The following is a 25,876-nucleotide window of genomic DNA, read 5'->3' on the forward strand; positions in this document are numbered from 1 at the left end:
GAGTTCCTTTCGACGTCTAGTGGAAGCGTACATATGATACGTATGATACAAAGGCAATAATTAGCATAACAACAGATTTTTATCAAAGACGATATTCCTTATAGAAAATCATGTCGGCTGACATTCATCAGCAGTACCTGTAGTCGAGGGACAATACTGTGAACCGAATTGTTCAACAAATCAGTAGATATTGTGAGAAATTGACGTCGGTCGTTGTCTTTTACCATCCCTAATGATTTCGCATGATCACGATAGACTTACAACTTCAGGTAACTTACAACGAATAATCACACGCACTGTGGACCAAGGACCAGGGAAGCCAAGTGGCGGGTCAGAAAGCTATCCTCACCGATCCATGTGCCCAAAGTATCTTTCACGCCTATAGCAGTATGGGGTGGAGCGCCATTCTGCATAAAAGTCGTACATTTGAGCAGGCGTTTATCAGCCAGGCTAGGGATGATGGGAATCAATAACATAGTATCTGCGTACCTCGTACCCATCCCGATGTCAGTCTGAAAAGCAGCATCTCGCATTTCCTCGAAGAGAAAGGGTCCGCTAACAATTAGTGTGCAAAATCCACGACACGCGGTGACTTTCTTACTACGCAGTGGGGTTTGCAAGACAGGTCCTTGAGTTAGGTAGCCCAAGTTCTGCATTTGTTCTCGTTGACAGGCGCTTAGATTGTGAAATATGCTTCGTCAGTCCAGCACCATCTTTTGGCCGTTTTTGCACTCTTTTTGGTTCCAAGAAAACCCCCTGTCATTTCAGGCACGTGTGCCAGGTTTACCTCTCTACCTGCATTATTCCATGTATTGCTAAATTTTCGAATATTAACAGACTTATGGGTGACCCTGCACTTTGTCAGGTTTCCTGTTTCGGAAAACCCAGCAGAAGAGAATTTTAAAGGTATTTTTAGGAAATACTGGATTGGTTATTGCGCGACTGGCTCACAGCTCTCAAGTGACTCACGTTCATTTTTTTTTCAGCATCGGAGTAAGCGTCGTTGTCAGCTTCAGGCCTTTTTTACATCTTCTTTTGTCATATCTGTTTACCTAATAGAAACGAGAGATCGGACTTGTTTTGAATTCGTTAATCCTTTGCTTATGCATTTACTTCTTTTTGGTTACTCTAGTGAGACACATTTGACCTTGAACGCTTGTATTTGTTGAATTTGTGGTCGCATCCTCTTAATCTCTTTATACCATCGGTACTTGCAGCTTACAAGTTACGTGACGTATGGTTTGGGCGTAGGCTTCGTTCATCGAACTGCGCCTCGCCTACTGGGCAATAGTCATTCTCAACGGAGCTACCTGCACTGCCGTACAGCATATTGTCAACTGCCATTATCTAAATTCGTTGTGGTGCTTGACTGCTTGTGGGTATATAGCGCCGTTATCATGGCACTTAGACGTTGCCAACAAGGACAAAGCTACTAAACACACTCCCACGCTAGGTAACTGAGGGACCTAACTGACACCACACATGAACGGAATATCTTTTCCTGTAGTGTCATCTGGAAGCCCAGCTGCAACGATCTCTGGAAGGTGCTACTACAGTTTTCTGATAGAGGTGGTATATCTGTTCCACTTTATTGATTGTTGGGCCTATGGATGGCCTGCACCCGGTCAACATCCGGCGACCAAGCAGAAACGTTCACGGCACTCTGATGGCTAAGTGTCAACTGTCCATTTCTCATTTCTGAGTACACTGTCCATCGGTTTCCTGCGATATAGTACCTCGCGTTGGCCGGATCGCACGACTGCGTAGCTAATACTCAATCGATAGGTTCAGAAAAGCTATACTCAGCGCTAGGCTAGAACTCAGCGGTCCCAGACTGCTAGAGCCACAGAGGAAATTTTGTTCTTTCGGCTTTTCTGGATCCTACACCCAAGTCATGTTCCTTGAGTGAGGAAACGGGTGTGCTTTCACACGGATCGTACAGTGGTGCGCAAATATTAGGGACCTGTCGCTGCCAAGTGACGTAGCTCGACGAAGCTTGGAACATATATACAGTATAATGTAGAAAGTGACCGAAATAATTACGCAATAAGAAAACTGACACTTTCACGCTAAAGTCACCGCGATTTATAAAGCTCCCCTGGACATTAACAAAGGCGGGAGAAGGTTCATATTAGGGCATCGTACTGGTTGCAAGGTTAATAAGGAGTTCCTTTGGCAGGATGTTCCATTCCTCGTCCATTGCGGTTGTCAACTGCTGTACGGACGTTGGTGCAGTGCGTCTGTGCAACGCATCACTCACGTGCTCGATGGGATTTATGTCTACATTTACATCAACATTTATATCTACGTCCATTTTCCGCAAGCCACTGTACGGTGCGTGGCGGAGGGTACCCTCTACCTCCACTTGTCACTTCCTTTCGTGTTCTACTCGCAAATAGAGCGAGGGAAAGACGATTGACTCTATGCCTTCATATGAGGCCTAACTGGTCGTATCTTATCCTCATGGTCCATACGCACAATGTATGTTGGCGGCAGCAGAATCGTTCGGCAGTCAGCTTTAAATGCCGGTTTTCTCAATAGTGTTCCTCCAAAAGAACGGCGTTTTCCCTCCAGGGATTACCATTTAAGTTCCCGAAGCATCTCTGTAACGCTTACGTGTTGTTCGAACCTACCCCTATCAAATCTAGCAGCCCGCCTCTGAAAAAATGGTTCTAATGGCTCTGAGCACTATGGGACATAACATCTGAGGTCATCAGTCCCCTAGAACTTAGAACTACTTACACCTAACTAATCTAACGACAACACACATATCCGTGCCCTATGCAGGATTCGAACATGCGATCGTAGCGGTCGCGCGGTTCCAGACTGAAGCGCCTAGAACCGCTCTGCCACACCGGTCGGCGCGCATCTGAATTGCTTCGATGTTTTCCTTCAGTCCGACCTGGTGCGGATCCCAACCACTCGAGCAGTATTCAAGAATAGGTCGCGCCAGCATCGTACATGCGGTCTCGTTACAGGTAAACTACTCGTTCCCTAAATTCTCCCAATGAACCGAAGTCGACCATTCGCCTTCCTTACCAGAGTTTTCACATGCTCGTCCCACCTCATATCGCTTTGCAACGTTACGCCCAGGTATGTAAACGACTTGAAAGGTCACTGGTAAAAATGTATCCGAACATTACAGATCTGATTCCTCTACTCATCCGCATTAGATTACAGTTTTTCACAACTGGAAATTTAGTCTAAGTCGTATCTTCCTACAGTCACATAACTTCGACACCTTCCCACACACCGCATCATCGTCAGCAAACAACTAGAGATTGCTGCCCACCCTGTCCGCCAAATCATTTATGTGTACAGAGGACGACAACGGTCCTACCACACTCCCGTTGGGCAATCCTGACGATACCTGTGTCTCTGATGAACGCTCACCGTCAAGGACAATATACTGGGTTCCATTATTTAACAAGTCTTCGTGCCACTCACATATCTGTGAACTTATTCCATGCGCTCGTACCTTCGTTAACAACCTGTAATGAGGCACCGTGGCCGGCCGCGGCGGTCTCGCGGTTCTAGGCGCCATTTATCCATAGTTCTCAGTACACCATGCGAGGAAAGGGGAAGCTGAATTACGTACAAGAGATGCTTGCTAAAACCATGCTTCTGATTCTCAAGAGTAAGTCGGGAGAAAGGGGAGCCGAGTCCATTTTTTGAATATCCACTCGTTGAACACCTCCACCGTCCAGTTCCGTGGGGTCGAACATTGTGATTCATAAAAATGGAGTCAGGGCAGAACCCACCCCTGAAACGACGCACATGGAGGATAGCATCAAACTATCGCTGACTGGTGAATATAATGTGTGTTGCGGAGGTCAGTAGTCCCATCATTATGGTTCCCCATAATTGGATCACCAGAGCTGTCATGCCTGACTCTGTTGCTCGGCGCATTACGTCTTCCACTTCTCGCCTTATGAGAACATGTAACACACCCACGAACTTTATTGAACATGATCGTTTTGGCATTTCAAGTCTTGTGGTGTCAGGAGGCATAGCGTACCAGAAGCATAGTGGCCTCCAGATCTTAGAACACAGTACACCCACCAGTCAGCGATATTAGGACACATTAATCCTTCCCCTTGTGCGTCATTTCAGGAGTGCATTCTGCCCTGACTTCATTCTTGTGGATCGCAATGTACGACCGTATGGAACTTCACCTGTGGAGGAGCTCGAGGAACGAGAGGATATTCGGCAGATGGTCTGGGGTGCCCATTCCCCAGGCTTAAATCCCATCGAGCACGTGTGTGGTGCTTTGTCGAGATGTATTGCAGCACGTGCACATATACTAAAGGCGATCCAGCGGCCGGCATTAGTCAACTGTGCTGGTAGGGGAATTAGTCCACAAAATACGGAACTGTGGTCATATGGGAGCAAGTTGCTGAGCACACATAGCCTTCCATGGTGAGAGAGGACTATCCCCATTGAGAACCATGTCCTATCCTTTGTAACGTCCGGGGGATCTTCTTGAATCGCGTTGACTTCATTATAGTTATTCTACGAATAAAAGTGTCATTGCTATTCGTTTCATTGCCTATATCTTTCATTTCCTTGTGTGCTATATTGTAGCAGTTCTTTCTAGATATGGTGCAAGTTTCATCGAGATATGTTACTTGGCTTGAACACACCACGAGCAATTTGTTTTCATCCTTACATTTTGCACAGCAGTGTACAATGACATCTGGAACACCACAGGCTATCAGGGTAACGACGTTTGTTGGAAATTCCTGCTCCCATGACATAGCCGATAGTGGTGAGCCTAGTGACAACGTCGAACGCAGGAATATTACTACGTAATCTTATCCGACGAGTCCAGAGTTGGCCCATAGCATCATCCTGTACATATGCATGTGCGGAAGTTCCGACGAGTATGTGCTTTGCCAACCTCCATTCCTCACTGTTATGCAAGCCCGGCATCAAGGATGATGGTACAGGTTCAAGTGGCTACACAACACAGACACATCTGGTCCGCATCGCAGGTAACTGGAATCACCCAGGCCTGTGTTACACTTCTGACGTGCGTAAGTCGGTGGTAGTGGCCTGTGCCCCAGGTCTCCGCGACCTTTTCAACATAAAAACGCAAGACCCCATGTTGCCCATGCTGTCCGTAACTACCTTGATACAGAAGATGTTCGACTGTTAGATTTCCCAGCACCAACCTGAAATCTCTCACCTGTGCTATCGGGCGCCGTGGAGGTTTAATGCTCGCCAGAGGATAGATAGTTAAATGGCCCCCGGGAGCCACTGCGGCCGCGAACCGCTGTGCTCGCAGGGTGAGTGCGCCACCGCCTCGCCACGTGAAAACCGCGGTCGGTAGCGTTCCACGGAGCTGATATATTGGTGGCTGCCAAGCTCACATCCGGTCAGTTCAGTAGTCGCAGTTCATGCCGTCCCAACTACACCGAGGAGACGGCAGTCATGCGATACTTCCTAATATCATGCCAGACCTTTTTGCCGACGTAGTGCAGCAACTCGACATAATGAGAACTCAAAAAGTCGTAGGAAGACGAATGCAGAAATAATGAGCCATACTGTCTTTACAACCGTCCCTAATTACGAAAATGTTCCCGTTGCAGGCTTTTGTGAGCGAACTGAGCACTCCATTATGTTCCATAAATATTCGATGGAATTCATGTCGAGCGATCTGGCTGGCCAAGCCACTCGATCGGACTGACCAAGAATATTCTTCAGACCAGTGGCTCAGTGACGTGGTGCATTGCCATCCATAAAAATTACATCGTTATTTGGGAACATGAAGTCTATGACTGGCTGAAAATGGTTTCCAAGTAACCGAACATGAGTTAGACCTGAGTACCCTACCCGTTTCGTGTAAATACAGCCCACCTCATTATTGAGCTACCTCCAGTTTTCACAGTGCCTTGTTCACACCGTGGGTCCATGATTCCGTGGAGTCTGAGGCACATGTGAAACCTACCATCAGCTCTTACCGACTGCAATTGGTACTCATCTGAGCAGGCCAATGTATTCGAGTCGTCCAGCCGACGAGAGGCGCTGCAGGCCATATGCTGTTAGCAAAAAAGGCCCTCGCGTTGGTCATCCGCTGCCATAGAATATTAATGCCAAATTTCGCCCCACTGCCCTAACATATATGTCCGTTGTACGTGCCACATTGATATCTGCAGTTATACCACTTAGTGTTGCATGTCTGTTGGCACTGACGACTCTACGCACACGCAGCTGCTCTTGGTAGTTGCGTGATTGGGATCGTCCAACAGTGTTGTCCGTGGTGAGACTTAATGCTTGAGATTTGGTATTCTCGGCACACTCTTGACGCTGAGGACCACGGAATATTGATTCCCTATCGATTTCTGAAATGCAAACGCAATGCAATGCGTCTAGCTCCAACCGCCATTCCGCGTTCAGAGTCTGTTAAATACCATGGTGAGGCCATAATCACGTCGGGAAGAATTTCACATGAACCATCTGAGTACAAATGACGGTTCCACCAATGCACTGCCCTATTACACCTTGTGTGCAAGGCGCTACCGTCATCTGTTTATGTAAATATCGCTATGCCATGACTGTTATTACCTCAGTGTATCTTCGCTGAATTAGGGCTTTTTGATAACTGCCTTGCTGGATTTGACTCCCGGCTGTTCTCGTCCTTGTTGTAGCAAAGGCTTTGAGTAGCGCCTCGTTGTTGTCTAGATCGTTTGTCCTTGTCCTGGTCTGTTGTCTTGTCCACTGCCTTTCTGCTTCGTTTCATTCGCCAACTGTTAGTTTGGGTTACTCCTTCACAGGTGGCTCTCCTGCCTGGCGCCTTCCTCCGTTTCACCAAATCCTCCGCGGACGTGTGCATTGATATCAGCCTACATACGGATATAGTGTTCGTTGAAAATATCTGCTCATGAGCTACCTTGGTCCTGGCGTGCCACCTTTTGAAAAGAGCAACTGTTGATAATGATGTTAGAGGATAGATGACCAAGGAATGATGTGCCTCTGCCTGTCATCCAAGCCCAGTTCGACTTGATGTCCTCTCACGTTGTTGCTTCTTCATGTACTATGTCTCACAGCCTGTAGTCACCTGGATCGCTTACAAATATAATCATTTTTTAATTCTGTTATACTGTGTAAGTACAATATGCAAAATTTTATTTTGTTTTCCATTCAGTTATAGCAAATTTATTAACGATTACCAGGATAACACAGCGCACGTGGAAAAATCATGTCGCGTGGTGATAGCAAATGGGAGATGTTGAAAAAAAAAATGCGTACAGAAGATTTCTGGAGCGCACCGCTGGAATAGTCGACCAGTTAAGCTGCAATGAGGAGAAGATTGTACCGGTTTCCTGACAGTCTTGGGAAATGAATGAATATTGCACTAAAGAGCCAAAGAAACTCCACACCTGCCTAATATGGTGTGCGGCCCGACGAGCACGCAGGGGTGCCACAACACGTCGAGTAACTGACTCGTCTAATGTTCTAAAGTAGTGCTGAAAGACACTGACCATGAATCCTGCAGGGCTGTCCACTAAGCCATGAGAGTACGACGGGGAGGAGACCACTTCTGAGCAGCACGTTGCAAGGAGTCCTAGATATGCTCAATATTGTTCATGTCTGGGCAGTTTCGTGGCCGGCGGAAGTGTTTAAGCTCAACTGTGTGATCTTGGGGCCTTTATATAGCTATTCTGGACGTATGGGATGCCCCATTGTCCTGCTGTAACTGCAGTCCGTCGGAATGCAGAATGAACAAGAATGGATACAGGTCATCAGATCGGATGCTTACGTATGTGTCAATGTGTCCCCTGTCCGTCTCCCTGTATCAGGGAGCCGGCCGGTGTGGCCGAGTAGTTCTAGGCCCTTCAGTCTGGAACCATGCGACAGCTACGGTCGTAGGTTCGAATCCTGCCTCGGGCATGGATGTATGTGTTGTCCTTAGGTTAATTAGGTTTAAGTAGTTCTAAGTTCTAGGGGACTGATTATCTCAGATGTTAAGTCCAATAGTGCTCAGAGCCATTTGAACCATTCGTATCAGGGGTCCCATATCACTCCAACAGCATGCGCCCCACACCAATACAGAACCTCCATCAGCTTGAACAGTGCCCTGCTGACATGCAGACTCCGTGGATTCATGAGATTATCAACATACTCGTACCCGTCCATACACTCGACATAATTTAAAACGTCCAATGCCGGTGATGACCTGCCCAGGCGAGGCGTAAGGCTTTGTGTCGTGCAGTCATCGAAGGTACACGAGTGGGCTTCAGCTCCGAAAGTCCATATCGATGGTTTCGTTGGATGATTCGCATGCTGACATTTGTTCGTGGCTCAGCATTGAGATCTTCAGCGATTTGCGGAAGGGCTGCACTTCTGTCACGTAGGGCGATTCTCTTCAGTCGTCGTTGGTCCCGTTCTGGGAGGATCTTTCTCTGGCTAGAGCGATGTCGGAGATTTAATGTCTTTCCGCATTCCTGATATTCACGGTACACTCGTAGAATGGTAGCACGGGAAAGTCCCCACTTCATCGCTACCTCGGAGGTGCTGTGTCACATCGCACGTGCGCCAATTATAGCACCACGTTCAAAGTCACTTAAATCTTGATAACCTTGCACAGAAGCTGCAGTAACCGATCTAACAACTGCACCAGGCAGTGGTTGTCTTATTCAGGCGTTGCCGACCGCAGCGCCGTATTCTGCCTGTTTACATATCTCTGTATTTTAATACGCATGCCTATACCACTTTCTTTAGCGCTTCAGTGTATCTGAGTATCCACACTTGTAAAAAACCTTATTTCTAGCACTGTTTGTTGGTTTGCGTCTTTTTGAGCTGGTTTTGACGACACTGACTGCAGTAGCGAGCACGCTGAGTGAGCAGTGGCCTTGGACTTTAAAGGCTTAGGTCAGCTTATTTAATACCTGGCGATAGAGTAGCGGGAATTGGACACGTGAAAATTTGAGGGGCTAATATTTAAGCAGACATATCTGCGGGTGTAGTATTTGGTCTTTAAATGTTAAGTAGAATTTGTGAAGTGGTGAGTCTTTCGTATCTTTCGTATTGAATAGAAGTAAATTTAATGAATCATATACCAAGTGATTTGTGAGAATGTCCACCGTTTGCGTCGACAGTAGCAAGCGGAATAGCTTAAAGACGACCTCACAATACCAGCGTAATTATAAATTCCATGAAACATTTTAAACCGGTCGGCACAGCGTAAAAACAGATGCAGTGTGTGAAAGACTAATTCTCAGTTTTTATTTACGATGGTTATAAATGTTCTCTGCTTCAGGTCTTTGTCACAGGGTAAACATTTAATCCAGTGGCTCCCAATCTTTCGTAGCTACACACATTTCACCAGTATGACTAGCTAATTTAGCATTGTTGTATCAGTTTAAATCAGCTCAGTTCTTATAACGTTTTACCTCGTGAAATCCGTGCTGTACAACGTTAAAATTTTGCATGTTAATGTAGTGGCATCCGAGTATGTGGCTGCTGTCTGTGAAATGAGTTATGAATAAAGTTACTAGCAAAGAGCCAATAAATGATGCGGCAGTTTTTCACCTAGATCATCGTTTATGACGGCATATCTCCTAAACAACGTATCGTACGGTGACATAGTTTTATAGGCACATTCAGCGGCAGGTATGGATACTGTCTGCCAATTGTGTTATGAATAGCGTTAATGGTAATGAAGTAATAAATTAAAAAGTCAAGTATGATGCGGTAGTTTTTCACGCATTTGTATATTTAACATGATAACTCCTACACTACGTGTCTTACAGGGACGTATAATTGTAGGTACATTCAGCGGCAGATGTGGACAATGTCTGCGAAAAGTACTGCGAATAGAGTTAGTAGCTACGAAACAGTAAACTGAAACCATTTGCATGACCTGCTAATTTTTCACGCTTCTCAGTGTTTATGACGTTGTATGTTGTGACGTTGTATGTATCATGTAATGATATCATTTTTTTGGTATACTCAGTAGTACACGTGAATACTGTGTGCACAATGCGTCGCAAATACAGTAAGTAATAAAGAGGTAATAAATTAGAACGTCAGGCTTCATGAGGCAATTTAACTGCATGAGCAGCAAAAATGTAGTGAGTGATAAACTTTTTTTCCTTTCATCATCTTGTGGGAGTCGTCAGAGAGAATGTTTCTTAAAGGTTTGAAATAGTGTGTAAAGTTTGATGCAAGCCTCTGAATGCTCTCATTCTCTGATACTGTCATAAGAACCAAAGGCACTGTGGACATATGATAAGATGTACCCCTATCTCTGTTGTACACCTTGTAACAACAACAACTGTACATATAATAATTTTTTCTTCTGATTTTCGATAAATTAAAGTAAGCGATATTCTGATTTCATTTCTTTTTTCTTTTCATCTCATTATGTTAAAGAAACTGTAAACAATTTTCGATGTGAATATTAATGTTGATGTCAAATTGCAAGCAATATTATAACAAAATTGAAATGTAAGAAATGTTGAAACTATTGTAAGATGTTAAAGTTGTAATTGTGCGCCTGGTCCATACGTAGGCAATATATTAGGATATGTAGAATGCAAAACCTTTGGTGAATACCCTGTCTGTGGGGGAGCGGTAAAAGGTGGATGGCAGGCGAGCGCGGGAAAATGCACACGGGCGCTGCACGGCATAACGGGCTCAGCAGTAGTAGTCGGAGTTGGGCATCGGTCTGATAAACACATTCTGGATCGAGGAGACTCTCCTGGAAAAAGTGATTTCGTTGAGCCTCGGATGTGCCGTTACCGACGCCTATACAGCATGGCAGTATTCCATTGGCACTAAATGGAAAAATATTGCGACGCTGTTGTTGTTGTTGTGGTCTTCAGTCCTGAGACTGGTTTGATGCAGCTCTCCATGCTACTCTATCCTGTGCAAGCTTTTTCATCTCCCAGTACCTACTGCAACCTACATCCTTCTGAATCTGGTTAGTGTATTCATCTCTTGGTCTCCCTCTACGATTTTTACCCTCCACGCTGCCCTACAATACGAAATTGGTGATCCCTTGATGCCTCAGATCATGTCCTACCAACCGATCCCTTCTTCTGGTCAAGTTGTGCCACAAACTTCTCTTCTCCCCAATCCTATTCAATACTTCCTCATTAGTTATGTGATCTATCCATCTAATCGTCAGCATTCTTCTGTAGCACCACATTTCGAAAGCTTCTATTCTCTTCTTGTTCAAACTATTTACCGTCCATGTTTCACTTCCGTACATGGCTACACTCCATACGAATACTTTCAGAAATGACTTCCTAACACCTAAATCAATACTGGATGTTAACAAATTTCTCTTCTTCAGAAACGCTTTCCATGCCATTGCCAGCCTACATTTTATATCCTCTCTACTTCAATCATCATCAGTTATTTTGCTCCCCAAATAGCAAAACTCCTTTACTACTTTAAGTGCCTCATTTCCTAATCTAATTTCCTCAGCATCACCCGACTTAATTCGACTACATTCCATTATCTTCGATTTACTTTTGTTTATGTTCATCTTATATCCTCCTTTCAAGACACTGTCCATTCCGTTCAACTGCTCTTCCAAGTCCTTTGCTGTCTCTGACAGAATTACAATGTCATCGGCGAACCTCAAAGTTTTTATTTCTTCTCCCTGGATTTTAATACCTACTCCACATTTTTCTTTTGTTTCCTTTACTGCTGGCTCAATATACAGATTGAATAACATCGGGGAGAGGCTACAACCCTGTCTCATTCCCTTCCCAACCACTGCTTCTCTTTCTTGTCCCTCGACTCCTATAACTGCCATCTGGTTTCTGTACAAATTGTAAATAGCTTTTCGCTCCCTGTGTTTTACCCCTGCCACCTTTAGAATTTGAAAGGGAGTATTCCAGTCAACATTGTCAAAAGCTTTCTCTAAGTCTACAAATACTAGAAATGTAGGTTTGCCTTTCCTTAATCTTTCTTCTAAGATAAGCCGTAAGGTCAGTATTGCCTCACGTGTTCCAACATTTCTACGGAATCCAAACTGATCTTCCCCAAGGTCGGCTTCTACCAGTTTTTCCATTCTTCTGTAAATAATTCGCGTTAGTATTTTAACAGCTGTGGCTTATTAAACTGATAGTTCAGTAATTTTCACATCTGTCAACACCTGCTTTCTTTGGGATTGGAATTAATATATTTTTCCTGAAGTCTGAGGGTATTTCGCCTGTCTCGTACATCTTGCTCACCAGAAGGTAGAGTTTTGTCAGGACTGGCTCTCCCAAGGCCGTCAGTAGTTCTAATGGAATGTTGTCTACTCCCGAGGCCTTGTTTCGATTCCGGTCTTTCAGTGCTCTGTCAAACTCTTCACGCAGTATCGTATCTCCCATTTCATCTTCATCTACATCCTCTTCCATTTCCATAATATTGTCCTCAAGTACATCGCCCTTGTATAGACCCTCTATATACTCCTTCCATCTTTCTGCTTTCCCCTCTTTGCTTAGGACTGGGTTTCCATCTGAGCTCTTGATATTCATACAAGGGCTCTCTTTTCTCCAGAGGTCTCTTTAATTTTCCTGTAGGCTGTATCTATCTTACCCCTAGTGAGATAAGCCTCTACATCCTTACATTTGTCCTCTAGCCGTGCCTGCTTAGCCATTTTGCAGTTCTTGTCAATCTCATTTTTGAGACGTTCGTATTCTTTATTGCCTGCTTCATTTACTGCATTTTTATATTTTCTCCTTTCATCAATTAAATTCAACATTTCTTCTGTGACCCAAGGGTTTCTACCAGCCCTCGTCTTGTTACTTATTTGACCCTCGGCTGCCTTTACTACTTCATCCCTCAGTAAAATCAGTAAGTGTGTCAAAATCATCTATTCATTAACTCAGTGACCATACTGGCACCGAAACGAAACATAACAGAGACAAGGCCGAAATACTGAGTGTTGTCTTCCGAAAGTGTTTCACCACGAAAGATCGTAACACGGTCCATACTTTCAATCGTCGTACGAACGTCGAAATAGCAGATATTGAGATAACCGATCGCCGATTGGAAAAACAACTACAATCTCCTAGTATTGAAATGACGTCAGGACCAGATGACCTACCTATAAGATTCTGCAGATATTAAGCGAAAGAACTTGCTCCACGTCCAGCAGTGATTTATCGTATATCGTTTTAGCAACGCAGGATACCTAGCGATTGGAAGAGAGCGTAGGTCCTTCTCATTTTTAAGAAGGGCCGTAGGACTAATTATCACAATGATGGACCTATATCGTTGACGTCAATCTGATGTAAATCTATGGAACGTATTTTATGCTCAAGAACTATGACGTTATTGGAGAAGGATAATCTCCACTAAAGATCAACATAGATTCTGCAAACAGAGATCCTGAGAAACTCAGCTCGCTTTGTTCCCCCATAAGATCCACAGTGCCGAAGACAAAGGCGTTCAGGATGGTGCTGTGTTTCTTAACTTCATGAAGGCATTTGACACCGTCCTGCACTATCGTTTAGTGAAAAAAATACGAGCTTAACCAGTATCGGAGAAGATTTGAGACTGCATCCGATATATATATATATATATATATATCGGATGCTCTTTAGGGCTGCTCCCAGATGACGCGTTTTTCTGTAACAAAGTAGCATCGCCAGAAGGCAGATAACCCTCAACGTAAATAAATGTAACATATTGCGCTCACATAGGGAAAGAAATCCTCTAGTGTACAGCTACACTATTGACGACAAAAATCCTAGTGGGAAAAGTAGATGCCAGTCTCAGATTCATGGGGAGAATATTATGGAAATGTACTCATACATGTAAGATGTGGCTTCCAAGGCGCTTATTCGACCGATTCTTGAGCATTGTTCAACTGTCTGGGGTCCCTACCAGATATGACTGATAGAAAAGACCCAACAAAGAGCGACGCGTTTCGTCACGGGATCGGTAAGCCGGCGTGAGAGCGTTACGGAGATGCTCAACAAACCCCACTGGCAGACGTTATAAGAGAGACATTGTGCATCACGGAGAGATTTACTATCGAAATTTCGAGTGAGCTCTTTCCGGGAAGCGTCGAACACCTTATTATTTCCCCCCAGATAAGTTTCGTATAATGACCACGGGGAGAAAATTCGAGAAAATAGAGGCTATACATAGGCTTAACGACCATCATGCTTCCCACGGACTATTCAGTAGTGGAACAGGGTTGATTCAAATGGTTCAAATGGCTCTGAGCACTATGGGACTTAACATATCAGGTCATCAGTTCCCTAGAACTTAGAACTACTTAAACCTAACTAACCTAAGGACGTCACACACATCCATGCCCGAGGCAGGATTCGAACCCGCGATCGTAGCGGTCGCGCGGTTCCAGACTGAAGCGCCTAGAACCGCTCGGCCGCCACGGCCGGCAACAGGGATGGAGGGCTCAATTACTGTACAAATAACATGCTCCGCCACACGCAATTAGGTGGCTTACGGAGTACGATGTAGATACCATAGCTTCGGACATTAATGACTTCATGTCATTGGCTGTTCCTAAAGTTAATTCTTTGCAACAGGTAATCCCATTATGGAACTTGTAACCAAATCCTCCGTTTGGGAGACGAGCTTTGGAGAGAGGGTTTATTTAGTATTGTATCTTTGGAGAGAACATTTCGGTATTGGATCTTGGGCGAGAGGATAGGCACCTTCATTTCGCCCTAGTGCAACAATCGCATCGGCCGCCGATGCTGCCTTCCTCCTGAATATTATCGTACGATTTCACAACGTAAACGTGTGAGGTTTGAAAACCTATAGACGTGTGTAGGCGGGTTGTGATCAGGTGTTACAGCCGTGGTTCATACATACTGACTAATGATCGAGGGCTCAGCAATGAAGAGACAACTTAAGTTTTTTTCACGGAGTAATCGTAAGCCACTCCGGCCACATTCGAGCAATCACTCTGCGCTCAGCACGGCTAGGAATCTTCGTGCATGATTCGTGATATGGTAGTCTTTTCCCTTACACCCAAAGCTCCTCTATGGATCTGCCACGTCAAATGATCATTAATTTAATTTTTTAAGAGAGGCTATGAATGTTATGTATCACTTGTCCTTGAGGCTATTGGTCACAGTCTGTGGTTTCCACTCCTCCTCTAGTTATTGATCACGCATATTAAAGTAATAAAATCAGGTGCAGTGGAAAACGTTTCGTTCTGCTTTTCTACCTCTTCGTTCACTTCATCATTTTCCCACGTGTAATGGGAATTCTGTGCCTGTAATGACGCCTCTCTGAAAGACGTATACCGAAGTTCACTATCCTCATTCTCCGGCTTGTCATATGACGTTTGAATTAACCATAAATGAGCCATACTTTCTCTAAAGATATCGCACGACATTGCACTCCAATAGTGCTAGTTCATAGAGAGTCTTCTCCCCGTAAGTAGTGTTATAGCTGTAAACAAAACCACGGCATATAAGAATGGTAGATCTTATAACTGATACAGGTTCAGAGTCCATATACCATAGGTGCAGACATGTTATATGTGGCTCCCATGGGATGAATACGTAATTTGCCCACAACGGACACCTTTTAGTATGACTGCAGCTTTATGCACCCCCAATGAATTATTGTTCCACAATGAGTCGCATGCTTAGATTCAATGTGTGTCTAACAAATAATTAGGCACATTTTCAGGGATGTCAATAGTGAAGTTACATTCCATTCCAGTACTTTGCAGTAAATTTAAATTCTATGAACTCAGTGTAAGCTGGCCAAGCAAGTTAAGAACTCATTATGTGCCCGTTGTATCAACGGCGAGAGCGGGTCAGCGAAATATGTATTATCATTATTATTATTAATTATTAATGAACCAGTAGACATAGGATGAAGTGCAAGATTGGAAACGGTGCAACGATGTGAGATCCTTCTACTAATGTATTGCCTGTAGGTCTAATTTATTGTACATTTGAACGATGGGCTCTTGTACTAATGTTTTGTTGTGACGTAGCAGCTTGGCCCGATGTGCGATGGGTTGTTCATGGTCTGTCACACTTCATCATTCGGCGAGGCAGCGTCTGCATCGGTTTCTGCACGCCGGGGGCTTTTGGGCAAAGAGTCGACCGCGCCGGATTTTGGCGAGGTTCGGGGTCTGATCATCTCTGGGCATAAAACTTTACTGTTGTTCGGTAATAACCCGTGGTGCGCTATTCAAAATCTGTGATATATTCTGAATGGCTGTTGGTCTTAGAATTATCTGTGCTTTTTTGGTGATACATTCTTGTGTTGTTTCACTATTGTACGTTAAGAAAGTACTATGAAACACCGACGAACATTTTACATTATTCCATTTTTCGATTTAGTGAAGCTGACGTGCAACGTGATTTGGCATTTAGGCGTCATTTCAATAGATAGTAGTTTTAGCGAATCTCGTACAACTTGTTTGCATTTACGCAAGCTTAACTTCACGCTGTATTCCATATATTTACCACTAGCATTCGATACCTTGTAACACTTTCATGCTGATGTGCTCTTTGACTATTTATTATTGTATATATACTTGCATTCATCTTTATGTAAATTTATATGTACACGATGTATGAATTAATTTGTTTATTTTGCTGTACAATCAATTATGTATTTTATGTAAATATCGCTGAGTAATCGCTGAGGGAATGTTAGGGATACGTTAGATTTTTGTCAACGAATAAGTATCGTTGGAGTAGCGGCGTCTCTGGACGCGGAAGGACGTTACGTCAGAGCGCGCGCTACACACAGAGAGAACTCTGGTGTGAGAGTTGGTGAAGTGCGGACACATGGATGGCGTGCACTGTACTGGAGGAGTGATTGTTTAGCGGCACGTGGCAAGTGATGAGCGTGGGCGGTGGAAATATTGGCTGCAGCAACGTCAAGAACCCGCGACGCCAATATCATTGCCAATAACTCCCGTGCTCGCTAATTATCATGGGAAGGAGCCAGCAGCAGTATCGTCGTCAGCAACTTCGTCACGGCGAGAATGGACTGAAGTAAGGCTGCAGCATCACAGCTTATTCTCAACTAGTTGTGTAACGGCGTTACTCAGCTTTGTGGTGTTTCGCGAGTGAATAATTACCATAGTTTAATCAAAACTGTTTACCAGTGATTCTCCTGAAATCATTCACCAAGTAGGTTTCTGTCCTGTCCTGTTGTTACAATAATCCGAGTACCGTTTATGAAAAATGAAAATTGCAGTGCCAGTTAATTTTGCTTATGGACTAAATGATTCAGTTAGATTAAAAATTTGAACTTAAAGCATTCAGTCATTTCAGTCTCATTAACATTAAATTTGAACTTTAATCTGAGGCGATCTAATTGTTGCAAATAGTAAATCAAATTAAAATGATTCCTGGCACTATGAACAAAAGCACTAACTAGAATTAATGAGTGAATGCAAATATCAGTGATTACTGTAATTTGTTGTTAGTAAAGTTCTGGTTCACATTGTGACTTGCAGTCGTGCTAAGGTATAATAATTGCCTTTTGATACAGTAATTATCAATTTCTACATCCCTGTTCTGAAGTCAATAGCTTTTATTTTAATTATTTTTTGCCATTTTCCAAAATTCATACGAAAATAGTAGATGTTATTGTGGGGTAGCGCCATTGTCACTTACAATAGTAAGTAACCATTAATCTAAATGTTATGTTGTATGTTTTCAAAATTTCAGCTCTATTAGTTAATGATATTTCGAGTGCAAACGATTTTCTTTCTCGCTTTCTTACGTAAATGTTTCAATTGTTTTTGCTAACGTGTGTGCAGCCCCTCTGTTGCCGCGCGTGTTCGAGTAATTCTTGACATTGACTGTTCGGCTCATTAATTCACCTACCGAATAGAAATTTTACCCAATTGGGCTGGCGACCGCATTTCTCTTACCTATAATTATTTCAGTAACTCTTATTATTCTGTTCTGATCCACGTGGTACCCCTTCTCGTTGGCACTGTACGTGAATGATAGCACAAACCTTTCGAACAACCATACTAAATTTTACAGTAATGAAGTAGGCGAAATAAGTTGTCCTAGAAGACATCTTGTTGTTAACCTCACCCTCATTTATCGACTTTATATTGAATCTTCGGAACGATAGCCTTTTCAAAATTTTAATCCAATTGTTTAGGCACGTGCTTACATGGTCATATATTTCTAACATTGCCGACAGAAGGGAAGAGGGACTTTACAACCTGTAGCATTAGGAGACTGCTATACGTAGACTATACTTCTGTGAATGACTACATAGATACATTTAAATTTATCGATAAGGTCTTTTGTGTCGGTTACATCATAGATCATCCTGGAATATATTTATATAATTACGAGCATTATTTAATTCCGGAGACTTTGCACAGAACATGGTTTTTTGTATTACTGTGTTGACTTCCGCGATTTGTGTAGAGATTCTGAGACGAATTAGTGAATAATGCACTTCGTATTTTAAAATTTGGAATATGTGTTTGTTATTTCAGGACTATATCCCCCATACTGTTATAAAATATGAGCTTTGGAATTATTTTAGCGGTTTGCGTAATTGCACAAACTTGTAATCGCTTCTAGACATGATGGGAAAATTCATCAGGATAGTAGACCTATTTCTTACGCTGATTGTGTTTCTCGTAATAATGAGAATCCAATACTTTTAAAATAAGAAATAGCAGTCGAAATAAAAAAAAGGGAAATCGTAGCTTGTTCTGAGTGATTTAGGTGCTCGTTTTCACCGTTGATGTTCGAGATTGAAACGGTCGTAAAAGAAATAGGTTGAAAGGAAAGATCACGAACTAGAGTTCGGTTCACGAGTAGAGAAAATGTACACTCTAGAATGGGGTGAAAGATTTATTTTATCATTACAGAAATTCATCAAGCATCTTTGTATAATATATTCAGTAGTTGTAATTCTAGAGAATAATAGTTTAAACATAACATTTGATGTGCTCGCAACGATTCCCAAATGTTAAGTAAATGTTAATTCTAAAGAACAATAGTTTAAACATAACGTTTGATGTCCTCGCAACGATTCCCAAATGTTAAGTAAATGTTTGAGACGTGCGTTTGTGGTCAGGCGACAATACCAATAAGGAAAACATGGCAGAGCTAACCGGCACAGTCGTACGATGACACTCGGGCACCTAATCACTGCATTTATTCTCATTGCTGTGTTCACGTCTGATAAGATGGTCCCGTGCAAGCTAGGTCTTAGTCCGTACAAGAGCCCTGCTACCACGAACATTTAGAGCACAACATCACTTACGGTGCTTGCAATATATAGAACGAATGCAGTTAGGTTACTGCAAGTCCTTCTTTTTATGCAGCTACATATCTTCTTTAAGGCTGCTGTGTACTTTACTTGATGTTATTTCTTAGAGTTCAGTATGAAGCTAGAGCTCTGCTCATAATACTGTATATACGTATGAAGGTAAATGTTCTATTTATTAAGCTGCTTCATACTGCTACTTCAAACTTAATAATTTCCCAATAGTTTGTGACTCACTTCCACGCCTGGACCTTGCAATGACCTCCACCATATGTTTAAAGCAGATAAGTCCAATAGTACATCCGATGGAGTAGAGGTACTCTAGATGAGCGTAAACACAGTATACTGTAACTTTCATGCATCTGAACATAAAAATGCTTGATCATTCTGGAAACAGTAATCTCCCCATACTGCGTTGTTATAAATTTCACGCAACGGCGTTGAGAAATAGAAATGTGTAGCTTAATTCCCGGCGACGCAAATACGTTGCGTAGTCCTGATTAACTAAATTGACTCTAATGATTACAGATACAAACTAGGCTAACATTATTTATTTCAATTTACGGGCCTATTCGTACCGTGCATCAAAGTTGCAGCTCTACCCGACAACAAGGTTTTTCGACTTCTACGGAAATCATTATCGTATTCCACGATCTCCACCTGCAACACAATAGGTATTTAATACGGAGATTTTTAACGTCAACTGTAGATACTTTTCTTCTTTTGGATTCCGCTATCAAATGGACAACTAAATTTGGGAATTATTTTTCCTGTTATATTCCGACATCAAAGAAATACAGTGAGACGGACATTTTTGTGAGAGATGTTTCATTTAACTTGAAGATACATTTTCTTGAGTAACGGGATGTACAACCTATTGGGAGTCACAGGGACAAAGATTTATTGATGGTCCTTGGATGTGATTGCTGTTTTGTATATGTGGAAATATTGCAACACAGCATTTCTATATATGATGTACGACTGCAATGGATGTGTGAAGAAATGAGCCCATACGAGATGCTTTGGCACCCTTTTAAAGAGATTAAGAACATGTAAAACGTAATGGTGACGTATTTCTAGATGAACTGACTGCTACAAAAGACCGTGCGAGGTGGGGCAGTGGCTAGCACACTGGATTCGCATTCGGGAGGACGACCGTTCAATCCCGTGTCCGGCCAACCTGATTTAGGTTTTCCGTGATTTCCCTAACTCGCTTCAGGCAGATGCCGGGATGGTTCCTCTGAAAGGACACGACCGACTTCCTTCCCCATCCTTCCCTAACCCGATGACACTGATGACCTCGCTGTCTGGTCTTTTCCCTCAAAACAACCGCCGGCCTGTGTGGCCGAGCCGTTCTAGGCGCTTCAGTCTGGAACTGCGCGATCGCTACGAAGGGGACTGATGACCTCAGATGTTAAGTCCCATAGTGCTCAGAGCCCAAACAACCCAACCGAGCTTCTACATAGGTTCTCCAGTAATCAACGCTGCCAGTCCACACGGTAGTGCTTGGAGAGTGAACATCTCTGATTTATTTACCATATTAAATAAAAATGATTTCCCTAAATTATGAAGGCTGCCCAGCATTATAGCGAAATGAGCAATGAACTTAATAGATATCACCTCTTCCTGAGTACCTAACTGATTCTTAACCATTATAAAACCTTCTAAAAACAATTCCAAACTGCAATTATTAATCAGTTTTGAGCAGTAAATTAACTTGCTGGGTAACTTTTCTTGCTGACAGCATAGAATATTCATTTTCCAAACTGAACTAAGAACCTAAAACTAAATGACTACGCTTCATATGAAATCCTCAACATCATGATCATCGTCATCTACCGAGGTTTATGTCTCTGAATCTCACAACTTTTGGAACTGATTCGTAACGTAACCTTTGACAGGAATTCAGTGTTGATGTTATCAGCTGTCAAATACTCGCGAGGCAGCAAAATCTTAGGAGATAGTTTACGGAAGAAAATCTCTAAGCGCACACAGACTGAGAATAATCAGAATGGAAAGAGGTGACAAAGTGATTAACTTACTCCTAAACTGGGAAGGAAAGTAATTTCGTTTGTTGAGCTAAAAAGAAAACTCAAGGGCGTGCCGTTGAACACATGTTGTTATTCAAGCAGGTAGTTCTCCCAGCCAACGTTTTTCTGTAGAAAAGCATTTAGCTTACGGAAGAGATGCTTCAATGTCCGGAGAATTGTGCATATGATCTTATTCTCACTGTCAATAAATGTTTGTTTTAGAATCCGTGACTGTGTATTGAATTTGAGTTTATTCCATTAATTAATTTGGGAATCTTCACAGGCTCATCCTCAGATGGTGCACATGGAAGCCACGATAAATCTGCATGTACTACTACATGCTGGGAAGATCCAATAGAAATATACACATTGTCAAAGAGGTTTAAATTCTGTTAAATGTCAAATGGACAATTCAGTGACCAGTCTTAATCGCAATAACCACTTTTTCAAATACCAATTCCATCTAATAACTAGGTATCATATGTTTAAATAGGAGTTACACGTATAAAGTCTAGCTCGTATTTGAATATAGGATGCCTAATAATTAGATGAAATTGGTAGTATACTTATAAAGTGTGTCGGACAAAGTCTGATAGTAGGTAATGTCACGCACTTATGCTTCACTGTTGCTGTAGGATGCTGCTGTGGTGATGGAATAGTATGTTGAAACCGGTCTTCAAAAAAGAGATTACTGCGCAGCATAGCATTCATAGAAACACCAACACACACATACACACACACACACACACACACACACACACACACCTACCTCTCTGGTACCTAATTAATAAGATTGAAGAGAAAAAATAGTGGTGACAGGAGTAAATATACATTAGGCTGATGGTGCACATTGATGAATAGGAGTTGTGTATAGCGCTTTTCCACATTGTACTGGAATATACTGTACCTGGAACTCCATTTTCGTTTTACTAAGGGAAATGTTATTCCACCGTGAATCTGTTGACCTATAGACCTGTTTCGGAGGAATATCTCTCCATCTCTACACCACTTGCATAACCTAAAATGAACCAAATGAACAGTTACACTGAAAAAAGGTTTATAATGCTGAAAACAGTATGCAGGTAAAAAAAAGCTGCATGGTGAAGGAAGGCATTTTTAATACTTTGAGTAATACTTCTGCAACCACAATCTAATATTCAGGAAATAAGGAAAAGAATCTGTGGAGAATGGAACAGCGGTGATCAAACACTCGTGAGAACTGTTATCTTGTCCATATAGTTCACTATCATTTTCATAAGTTGCGACATGGTCGCTGATTAATACAGCGATCGAGGAAGTTAGGAATAAATTCCTTTTGTTTGCGTCAATTACCATAAAACGTTTGATCTTAAGACTATCGCTACTGACAGTACGAGTCGGCCAGCACTGTGCCCTAATTTATACTGTAAGTAGGCTGTTTAGGGTTTTATGGTGGTAACGCCACGTAGCGCTCTGTATGAAAATCACTGACCGTGCTGTGTGCAGTCTGTGGCTGGTTGGCGCTGTTGAAATATTCTCTATTGTAGTGTTGGGCAGTTGGATGTGAACAGCGCATAGCGTTGCGCAGTTGGAGGTGAGCCGTCAGTAGTGGTGGATGTGGGTATATAACACTATTAAGGTAAATACATTGTTTGTTCTCTATCAAAATTTTTCATTTGCTAACTATGCCTAGCAGTAGTTAGTGCCTTCAGTAGTTAGAATTTTTTATTTAGCTGGCAGTATGGGCGCTCGCTCTATCGCAGTAGTTCGAGTAACGAAGATTTTCGTGAGGAAAGTAATTCATGAAAGGTATAGGTTATTGTTAGTGAGGGCCATTCTTTTGTAGAGATTATTGAAAGTCAGATTGCGTTGCGCTAAAAATATTGTGTGTCAGTTTAGTGTTGATCAGAATAAGTAAAGAGAGTAATGTCTGATTATGTTCAGTTTGGCTCAGCTGTTTGAAAATCGAATAACGTAAGAGGTTTATCAGCACACTCATTCATAAATTTTTCTAAGGGCACGTTTCAATACCCTATATTAACTATGTGCCACTGTCGCTGTGTTATATTAGGACACGTTATAAAACAGATTTCAAGATGGTCATTGATGACCGAAACCGGTAGTCTAAGGACCAAACGTATTGTGATCATTGACGGACATAAAGAAATTTATTCTTCACTATCAGAATTTCTGGAATCGTGACTGTGAATACCGAAAATGGTGCAGAGATGGCGATACATTTTCGGGTGTTGTTGTGTAGCAGAATTTCGTCCCCGTATCAATGTCTTTGAAATTATGGGTAGGACAGAGCAAATGAGGGAATTGGAGTACACTTCTCTTTCCAACTCACCTACAGGGACTCGATGAGGACGCCTGGTGGGACGTCGGGCTTGTGGAGACCAGGTCCCAAGTGCAGGTGGACCTCGTCCGCGATGGCGGAGTAGGTAGCGGCTGCCCCGCCTCCGGCGTCGCCTGCAGGTGGCGGCTCGAGCTCCTCGGGGATGGAGCTGGCGGTGGGGCGGCGCACCGAAGTGCTGCGGCAGTGCACCGCCGACGTCAAGAGCACCGAGTCGAGCGTGTCGTTGCCGTTGCAGGTGGTGCGCTCGGACTTCCAGCCGCCGCCGCCGCCGCCGCCGCCCCCGCCGTAGGAGCGGCCCGACGCGCCGCCCCCGGCAGTGGTGGCGCCGCCGCCGCCCCCGCCGGCCCTGTTGCTGCCCCCGCGCTGGCCTCTCGCCAGCAGCGCCGCCCGGTCGAAGCACGGCAGCACCTGCTTGAACTCCTTGCGGAAGTTCTCGTTCAGCCAGGCGTACAGGAACGGGTTGTAGCAGGTGGAGCTCATGGCGAGCGCGTGCACCACGAAGAAGCTCAGGTTGAAGTACTCCCAGCGGCCCGTCGACATGTACAGGTCGTTGGTCAGGTTGACGATGGTGAGCGGCATCCAGGAGACGCCGAAGATGGTCACCATGGCGATGAGCATTCGGTTGGTGCGCCTCTTGCGGTCCCTATCCGCCTCCTCCCGCCTCGAGTTCTTGCTGCCCGGTTTGGCCCTGGCGCGATCGTTCAGCTTCAGCGAGACGTTCACGTAGCAAAAGGTGACGATGAAGAAGGGCAGGACGAACTGCAGCGTCGCCGTGAGACCGCCGTACACCTGCCGCACCCTCTCCGATGGCCAGTGCTCCTCGCAGTAGAACGCTCTCCTGTCAGCGCGCAGCACGGTGTATACGCCGTACGGGAGAGTAACCATCACGGAGAAGAGCCATATGCAGGATATGATGATGGTGCACGTCGCCAGCTTCATGCGCGGTTTGAACGGGTAGACGATGACGAAGAAGCGGTCCACCGCTATGGACGTGAGAGTCAGTGTCGATATGTACACGCTGGTGCCCTGCGCGAAGGCCACCACGTGGCACAAAGTACTGCCGAATATCCACGAGCCCAGGAAGGTGTAGAGAGGGGTGAAGGGCACGCAGAGGATGCACAGCAGGATGTCCGACAGGGCCAGGTTGCTGATGAACAGGTTCGTCACCGTCTGCATGGCACGGTTGCGGCCCACTACATAGCACACGAGCACGTTTCCGAACACGCCGAGCACAAAAATACAGGTGTATATCATGCAGAAGAGGGCTTGCACTACCTGGTTCTGGATAATGTCGTTAAAGATGTTGTACTCAGTCAAATTATACCTGGCAACTTCTGAAGCAGATGTGAGGTTGGAGAGGTTCATAGTCTACCTGAAATTGGTGCCTCCTGTCCTATCAACGCCTACTACCAAGAGCAGACGAATAGGTTCTAGAAATTGGCATGTTTACGTCGCCATGATTATCTCTGTTAGAGCATTAGCCAAGTCGTTTTATTGGTACAGGACGTATTATAAAGACCTGCACCGTCTTAAACACGTGTGACATCCTTGCCTTTCATAGGTCATTTCCTCAGTAAGACATTTGATTTTATGAAAGTTTAGAAAGCAAGAGGAGATTGTGCACTCGTCTCGCAATCTTTAACAGGTAACTGTATCGACATATAATGTTTCCAACAGTTAACTATTATTGAAGAAGGAACTTTTCAGAAACACACAGCTTACTAGATATGGTTCATTAGACCTTGAGTTGCACACGCTTAATGAAGTTTCATTCATGCAGAGCACGCAGTTGTTGGCAGCCTTTCTAGATGTGATAAAATACGTAACAAAATCCGAGGTTCTCGGGACACATGATCATCGTTGTTTTTGTGCCAGTATGCACTGACCTCATCTGTCATAAATGACGGCCAGTATAAGGATTTCACTTAGTAGTCAAAGTTATTGTTAATTAATGACCAGTGCCGCATGCAAACTGAATGTTGCTATGTAGAATGAAATCAACATAGACGATGATCCTACATCTGTGTAATATTAATTACGTCTCATTTTAATGTCAATAACCATAAATAATCTGGCGTCAAACACTTAGTCCTCTAGACACATATTGTGTTTATTGATTATACATACATGAATCTCGTCACAGACATTGTGTACTGAACACGATATAGTGTGAGATCTCTATAAGTAAACAGTTAATTGTTTATGTCGCTAGGTCGCTTTAATTCACATTTCTAGATAAATATATTTTTGCTTCGTATTGTGCTATTCTCGAGGCGATTTATGTTTATTTATAAGTAACCTG

General features: G+C 43.5%; 1 protein-coding gene across 1 annotated transcript; it reads right to left on the minus strand.

Moving 5' to 3' along the window:
- Nucleotides 1–20,170: 20,170 nt before the first annotated feature.
- LOC126474333 (prolactin-releasing peptide receptor-like) lies at nt 20,171–25,192 on the minus strand. The gene is made up of 2 exons (XM_050101801.1): nt 23,983–25,192; nt 20,171–20,236 (listed from the first exon to the last, which is right to left on the minus strand). Exons 1-2 carry the CDS (start codon nt 24,937–24,939, stop codon nt 20,171–20,173), a joined length of 1,023 nt encoding a protein of 340 aa, XP_049957758.1. The 5' UTR covers nt 24,940–25,192.
- Nucleotides 25,193–25,876: the final 684 nt, after the last annotated feature.

Source organism: Schistocerca serialis, chromosome 4 (genome assembly GCF_023864345.2).
Source record: "Schistocerca serialis cubense isolate TAMUIC-IGC-003099 chromosome 4, iqSchSeri2.2, whole genome shotgun sequence".
In the NCBI taxonomy this organism is placed as follows: Eukaryota; Metazoa; Arthropoda; class Insecta; order Orthoptera; family Acrididae; genus Schistocerca; species Schistocerca serialis.

Bases quoted from the DNA above. Each gene is read 5' to 3' on its own strand.
- LOC126474333 (XM_050101801.1), bottom strand. From the start codon at position 24,939: ATGAACCTCTCCAACCTCACATCTGCTTCAGAAGTTGCCAGGTATAAT. The intron at 20,237-23,982 runs GTGCTGCCGTGC...TCTCTTTAAAAG, and splicing joins TCCGCAAGGAGTTCAAGCAG to GGTGCCAAAGCATCTCGTAT.